Below are 7557 nucleotides of genomic sequence, written 5' to 3'. Positions count from 1 at the left end.
TGGAGGGTTCAGTGCGGGAATACAAACAGTGCCTTACATACCCTATCTCTAAATAATCACACATTATAAAGAGAGACTCTAGGTTCAGATCACATTTTCACCTAAGTCATGCAGACTGCTGCTTGCAGATTGCCCTTATAACCTGGCCTAGAGACTGAAGGAGTATGTGTTTCCCTGTACCAATCCTAGTAATAAAACACCGTGGATGTGGAGAAAGGAGAACTCTTATACACCATACACCCTGATTGGAATGTAAATTAGTAAAAACTCTATGGCAAACAGTATTATTTCTCAAAGAGCTAAAACTTGAACTACCATTCAATCTAGCAATCTTACTACTGATATCTACCCAGAGGAAATGAAATCAGTATATGAAAAATAAATCTGCACTTCTATGTTTGTTGAAACACAATAGCAAAGATATGGCATCAACCTAAGTAACCATCAATGGATACTTAGGAAATCTTAAGTATGGAGACAATGGAATTCCATCAATGGGTTTGTAGGTAAAGAAACTGTGATATATACACAATGCAATACTACTCTGCAAAAAAGAAAGAAAGAAATCACTCCTTTTGCAGCAATACGAATGGAACTGGACGTGACAGATAATGTGCTATGTGGAAAAGGCCAGATACAGTAAGTCAAGTGTAACATGTTGTCACTAATAAGTAGGTACTAAAATGTGTTTATGTAGATATAGAAGGTAGAATTATAGACACTGAAGCCTTGGAAGAGTGAGTGGATGGGAGAGAATTAAGAGTTAGACATTAATTAGTAAATGCAATGTTTGTTATTCTTATTACGGAAACTCTAAGGCCATGATTTAACCATTATGCAATCTATGCATATAACAAAATTACCTTTGAACCACATGTATTTATAAAAATAAAGTTTAAAAATAAATGGAGGGTGGCCGGGCACAGTGGCTCACACCTGTAAGCCCAGCACTTTGGGAGGCCAAGGAGGGTGGATCACGAGGTCAGGAGTTTGAGACCAGCCTGACCAACATGGTGAAACCACGTCTCAACTAAAATTACAAAAATTAGCCAGGCGTGGTGGTGCATACCTGTAATCCCAGCTACTTAGGCTGAGACAGGAGAATCACTTGAACCTGGGAGGTGGAGGTTGTAGTGAGCCAAGATCTTGCCACTGCACTCCAGCCTGGGTGACAGAGTGAGACTCTATCTTAAAAAAATTAAAAAAGAATATTTGAAGGCAAATTTAAGCATATGTTTTCAAGAAAGAAAAAGAAGGAGATGTAGGAGGAGAAATAAAGAAGTAGGAGGAGGAGGAAGAAGAAAGAAGAGGAAGAAAAAAGGAGGAGGCAGAAGAGGAGAGGAAGAAGGAGGAGGAGGAGAGGAAGGAGGAGGAGGAGAGGAAGAAGAAGGAGAAGGGAGAGAGGAAGAAGAAGGAGGAGGAGAGGAAGAAGAAGAAGGAGGAGGAGAGAAAGAAGAAGGAGGAGGAGGAGGAGGAGGAGAAGGAGGAGGAGGAGATGACAACAAAGAAGGCCAGTGTGGCTATAGCTGGATCAATTAGGTATAGAGCAGTCAATAAGTTCAGAGAATGGTAGCTCTACCCTAATGAACTTGACCACACTCAAAATTAGGGTTTTGTTCTTACAATGTAAAACAGGGGTAAATGCACTAAAAAAGACGCATGTGTAATATGATTATTAAATAGTTACAGTGGGGAAGTGTTCAGAAAAAATAGATTTGCAATTTGGAGTAAGGTAGAAATGAGGCTTGCTTAGATGGGCAGATAGTGATGATGGTGCTAAAAAATTGCTGCAGTAGAAACATACTTGAAGGTTGAACTTTAAAATAGTAGCATAGTCTATTTGACCTGATGTAATGTGATGAAGAAGAGTCAAGAATGACTTACAGTTGGCTAAATCACATAGATGATTATAGATGCTATTTACCAAGATGAAACAGATTTGAGAGACAATAAACTTGTAGCTGCAGGAGGGAGGCAGCAGAGGTAGAAGAAACCATAGGAGACATTGAGACATCCCTGGAGATGATGATAAAGTGTTACAAAAAGAAGGATATGTTCAATAGTGTTATATTGCTCAGAGGTCAAAAAGAGATGCAAGATTGAAAACAGATTCCTAAACTGACTGGAATAAAGGTCAAAGATGACCATCACAAAATTGGAGTGCAAAGTATGAAAGCCTGTATAATGAATGTGGAAGAAAAATTGGAGGTGAGTGAATGGAGGAAATACTGTAGGTATATGTTTCAAGAACTTTGCAATAAGGAAGGCAGACAAATAATGTCATAGTAAGGAAGAATTAAGAGCCTTAGGGAGACCTTAGTAAAAATGAGAGCTGTTTCAGTAAGTTTGTGCTGCTTAAAATAATTCCATGGAGCATACAGGTAAGATTCAGGAGACAAAAGGATCATGTGCAGAATCAAAATCCTTGATTAGGCAATGAGATGAAAAATCAAGTAGGAATGGAAAAGATAGAGGCAAGGAGGCTTCACCTAGGATAATAGGAGAGAACTGGGCTCAAACTACATGTGGGTTGGTCAATTTGGTGGCTTTTGTGGTGAGATCATTCTGTTCTGATTGTTTTTGAACTTCTTAGTGAAAGCACTTAGGCTATCAGTTCAGACAGTAGCAATTTTCTAATATTGAGCCATCTTTACCATCCTCTTTCAACATGGTGGATTATTTTCTGCACAGATTGACTTGTTTATTTACTTCTGAGTATTTTTCCTTTGCAGGTCTACTTATTTTCATGAATGAGCCTCACAGAATAAATTCTGAATGTTTTTAGCCTTTATTATAATTTCAGAAAACTTAAACTAGAGATATCTGTTCCTACGGTTAAAAAATTCAGCATAAGAATTTTCTGTGTTCATTGACACTGGAGATGACAGTGACATTTGCTTGCAGAGAGTCTCCTCTCAACATCATTCATTTTTCTTAAGTTATTTTATGTTCAATTTTTCTGAAACTTCTTGAGTCATATTTGATAACTTATGGTACAGTAATATTAATGTCATTGAAATTTTTGTATCAGAAGAGTTTTACATCATGTTTTCTGATTTCTTTCAAAATTTTACACATCTGTGATTGATTTCTCCCTCTCATTTCTGAAGTTTTTATTGTTTTCTGGGTTTTTTAAAATGAAATTATAAGATGTACGTATCTTTTATTTTCGCTTAAGAACTAGACTTTCTGTCTGTTATAAAGTAGATTGCTTCTCTGTTTTCTCATTCTAGATATTTTAATTTGGGTGGTACACAGAAAAAAATGACATTATGCAGGCAATAATTTGCTGTATTAACTAACATGTTAGAAATCTCTTAGATTTCAAAAGTCTACATTTCTAATTGTCATAACTAAATTTCCATAAGGAGATACTATTTTTTTTTAAAAAGAACTAATTAGAATTTTACAAATAGCCTGATAAGAAAGAAAATGTTAAAAAAAATATGAATACGCAATGTGTTCCTATTTTGTTTGAAAGCCTAGAGAAAAACAATGTCAGAGACTATTGCACTTAAATTTTTTGACAAAGAAATCTTAAGATTTTTGACTTGGGAGCATTTAATTCCTCACAATTTCATGTCTACTGTTCTTTCCTAAAATCATTAGTGGGAAGCAGACATGACGATATCCACTAGTTTTCCACGTATGTGATCTGCTTAGTCTTCATCCTTTAGGGGAGTCATTTTGATTATTCAAAAATTTAGAAGAGGAAACTTAGGCTCTGAGATGTAAGTAGCTTCCTATGAGTCCAGAGTTAGCAAGAGAGAGTTGTTAAACTACAATCTGAGAGAGTCCAAATTCTTTGCTTATTCAAGTCATGCTACCTCCGATGAAATCCATTTAGGTTTTCTTAAGAATAGTAAACTAATAGGCAAGGATAGAACTGATCAAAGATAAAATAGGGGAAAATAGGTCTAATGGCTTCTGGGGAATAGAGGCATAGAACCATACTCGTTTCCCTAGAAAACAAAATTGGTTACTTTTGAACTTGTTAAAATTTCTCTCAGTTTCTGGGACTTTCTTTCACTGGTATTGTTTTTCTTACATTCATAAGCTTACTGGAATATCAGGAAATGACCTGAAAATAATTGTACAATTTAAATTCGAGCTATAGAAGACAGAGAAGGAAAACAGTGGAACTCCTTCCCCAGGCAGATGACTTAAGGATAAGGAGGGGAGAAGCTTGCTGGAAACATCAAGGAGAAGGGGTCCTGGATGTTCGTACAATGTGAACACGGCTCTCAGATTCCAGAGTCCCAAACACTCAGAAACAGACACCACCATCAGAAATTGCAAGCTGATTGTTTTATTAGTATACTGAAGTTAGACCATGACTGCGTGTTTCCTGGCGTTTGAAACACTGTTTTCTTCTTATCCACTTCCTGAAAAAGACAAACAAACAAGGAAGATTATAGACAACACTTGACCTGGCAGGAAATGTCTAATCCCTCACTAGTGTACTGCAGTGAGGGAGATGCAAGTCCCTACTCTTGCCCTCCATCCCTTCTACAGCCCCCTTCTCCTTAGTAATATTTTCTTTGTTCACTCTTTAAGCCATTGCAGGTAATGTGATTTAAACTGTTGCTTAGATGAGAAAGAGAAACAAGTATTGTTATGTTGTTCAAGCTTTGTTGCTGTTGGTTATGTAAGGGCTATTTTTACAAAGATAGGCATTGCAACATATCATGTAATAGTGAGAATGTGAAACCAGCCTCAGTGTCCAGTGACAGGGATTGGTTAAATAGATTTTGGAACCACCAAACAATAGAATAGTATCCAATTGTAAAAACAAACTAACCAACAAACACTGAAGAGATCTAAATGAACTCATGTGAATGTTTTCTAAACAATAAATTTTTCCTTTGAGTAAGACACAAATCTGAATATAGAGTATGGTATAAGTGGTTGTAATAAAAGCATTATATATATTTATGTAGCAATAAATACTTCAAAAAGTAGATTCCAAAGAGTAAAAGGTGGGGGTTTTGAAAAGGATAGAAGGGAAGAAAGATGAGTTAGGCTCTTACTATTTAGCTCTGTACCTTTTTGTTCACTGAGATTAGTTTTTGTTAGCTTACGGATGTATGACTTTAAATGTAAGTATTTTAAAAATGAGATACCATTTAACAGCTGAAAGTTCAAGGACCATTTAGCGGGAATACTGTACATGAAAGCCTGATGTGAGGCAGGACTGAGCAAAGCATGTCCAGGTGAAAACTTTAAATGGGAGTCTTTGAGTTTGAGGAAAGAAAAGAGAGCCAAAAGGAGAACATGGTTCTACACCACCCTCATCATCAACCCTATTTAAGACATGTAATTTGAAGATAGTGATTTCCAAAATCAGAATTGCCTTCAAGAGCTTCTGTAAAACACAGGATCTTGATACAATATACAAGAATATCTGAATAACAATTTTTAGAAATGTGTTCAAGGACAAGGCAATATTAACAGCTTTTCAATGAACTCATTGGCACAATGAAGTTGGAGAACTGTAGCAGTTGGAGCCTTTGATGGAGAATAAACTGTAATCACACCTGTCGTGGAATCCTAGATTACTGGGGAGACTGCTCCTTTGGAGGTCTTGATGGGCGGCTCCCTTGGGAAGGTGGAGGTGTTCCAGGAGGAGGTGAGGGACGATGATGGTGATGGCCTCCTGGTTTCTGTGTGTTTTGTGGCTCTCCTGTGGGAGGTGGTGGACGGTGGTGGTGGCCTCCGTGATGGGGATGTTCCTGCTGAGGGCCATCATCCTCGTTTCCATCACCAGCAGGGAGTTTAGATAGCTGTCCTCCCAAAGGTGGTCCCTGATGCTCCTCATCTATGAACTGGTCAGAGTCTTCCTCATCTGTGTGAGTTGAGACAAGAAGAGCTGAGCTCAGTGCTGGAAAACCCTCCTGTCTTCATACCTCTGTGTCTTCACCACAGAGCCTGTCTCTCTCTGACCTGCGTCTCAACTCCCAACCTCCCCGATTCCCAAGGCTTCCTGATTAGACCTCCTCTTCATCCACACAAGGGTGATGAAAAATCGAATTTCTTTGTTCATTGTCCCCAGAATCAAGGCTGGGAGAAAACTACTTATATCTCTGGGGCACTGACATTAGTCAATTCCTGAGAAGAAAATGTTGATAAGAAGACACTTGAAAATTCATCAATTCTTCAGGAAAAAATGGAGACAAAATTTACTGAGAATTTATTGGAATTTACCTGCTATTATGGCGGGAGCGTCTTCCTGGCTGACATCTAGAAAAGAAGTAGAGGATGATGGGAAAAGTTACTTTGTGCATCTTTCAGGGCTCATAGTGTCCTACGAGGAAAAGGGACCTCTGATCACACCCTGTGCATCTCCCTTTCTGACCTCATCAGTCACTATCTGATGCTACTGGAAGTGGAGGAAGACGTAAGGGGAAGCAGGGTTGTTACTACACTGAGCATCAACCAGGAACTCAACAGAGAAGGGCCCCTGTTGGTCCTGTTATGATTCCTCAAGCCTTAGTGCTTATTTAGTTAAACTGCTCTGAGTATTTCAATGACATATTTGGGGATTCTTCTGCCCTCTTTCATCTGTAAATATGTTGCTTATGTTTGCAAGCTTTCTCAACAGGAGCCACCAGAAGTAACCACTTGGATACAGTCTGACACATGCCACTCCCAGCACCTTGAAATACTACATGCAGGAGAGAAGAAAATGACTGTTTCACTCTGGTTATTCTCTACCTCTGTGTAGACAGAGACAAGTGTTTTACCCATTTCTCTGTCTCAGCAGTAGCTCTGACATGTGTTTATCTCCTTCATGATGCTCAGCCACTGTACAGCAAGGCCAGCATCATCCCTGTCTACCGGGATCAGTACAGGATCTTCACAGCTGCACTTCCCTGACTCTGTCTTGCGTTCTCCGCGTCCTTCACAGCAGTCCCATGTCCCTATAAATGCAAATCTCACTCTCTCACTTCCCTGGTACAAATTCTTTATTGGGTTCTATTTGTGCAATCAATAAACTATGAGGCCTGGATGAGGAATGAAGGCACAACAGGTCTTCTGATCCTTGGCATGAGAACTCTGCAGTCCCATCTGTTTGCAGCCCCATCTGTTTTCTCATCCTCTTCTCTTCCCTCCACTTTCCCCCTCTATAGCGTTTGCCCGTAAACCCCAATCAGAGTCACAATATCTTCCCCCAACTGGTCTTACCTTCACTTGAGCTCTGAACTGAGCTGAAGGCCAGCAGGGCCACTGACAGCAGAATCAGAAGCATCTTGCAGGAGGCTCTGGAGTCACTCCCAACTTCGTGCTGGGAGAAACGTGTCAGCTCCCTTTATAAAGACAAGCAGAACAATGGCGCATTTGAGCTCCCTACTGGGTGGGCCTCATCACCTCAGAGACTGGGTTCTGCTTTGCTTACTGCAGGTCAAGTGTATCCCTCATTTCTTTGGGACTCTAGCCCAGCAGGAAGGGTTGGGTAGGACGTTGTTTGTATCTAATATCTAAAAGGTACAACTATGACTTGGATAAATGTTTTGACAGAACTGTATCCAAGCAATCAGCACAGTGTCAGAATTGAAC

General features: G+C 39.3%; 1 protein-coding gene across 1 annotated transcript; it reads right to left on the bottom strand.

The window, feature by feature from the left end:
• Positions 1-5555: 5555 nt before the first annotated feature.
• On the bottom strand, positions 5556-7249 carry LOC103218600 (salivary acidic proline-rich phosphoprotein 1/2-like). Its single transcript, XM_007967654.3, has 3 exons — positions 7186-7249; positions 6205-6240; positions 5556-5845 (listed from the first exon to the last, which is right to left on the bottom strand). Exons 1-3 carry the CDS (start codon positions 7247-7249, stop codon positions 5556-5558), a joined length of 390 nt encoding a protein of 129 aa, XP_007965845.3.
• Positions 7250-7557: the final 308 nt, after the last annotated feature.

This window comes from Chlorocebus sabaeus, chromosome 11 (genome assembly GCF_047675955.1).
Source record: "Chlorocebus sabaeus isolate Y175 chromosome 11, mChlSab1.0.hap1, whole genome shotgun sequence".
NCBI lineage: Eukaryota > Metazoa > Chordata > Mammalia > Primates > Cercopithecidae > Chlorocebus > Chlorocebus sabaeus.
The sequence above is the reverse complement of the archived record's forward strand: the minus strand, read 5'-3'. Positions and strand labels throughout refer to the sequence as shown.

What these genes read in the sequence shown, in the direction of transcription:
- LOC103218600 (XM_007967654.3), bottom strand. Translation starts at nt 7,249, where the DNA reads ATGCTTCTGATTCTGCTGTCAGTGGCCCTGCTGGCCTTCAGCTCAGTT. An exon ending in AGTTCAGAGCTCAAGTGAAG is followed by an intron (nt 6,241 to 7,185) that starts GTAAGACCAGTT and finishes CTTCTTTTCTAG; the next exon opens with ATGTCAGCCAGGAAGACGCT. An exon ending in CGCTCCCGCCATAATAGCAG is followed by an intron (nt 5,846 to 6,204) that starts GTAAATTCCAAT and finishes CAACTCACACAG; the next exon opens with ATGAGGAAGACTCTGACCAG.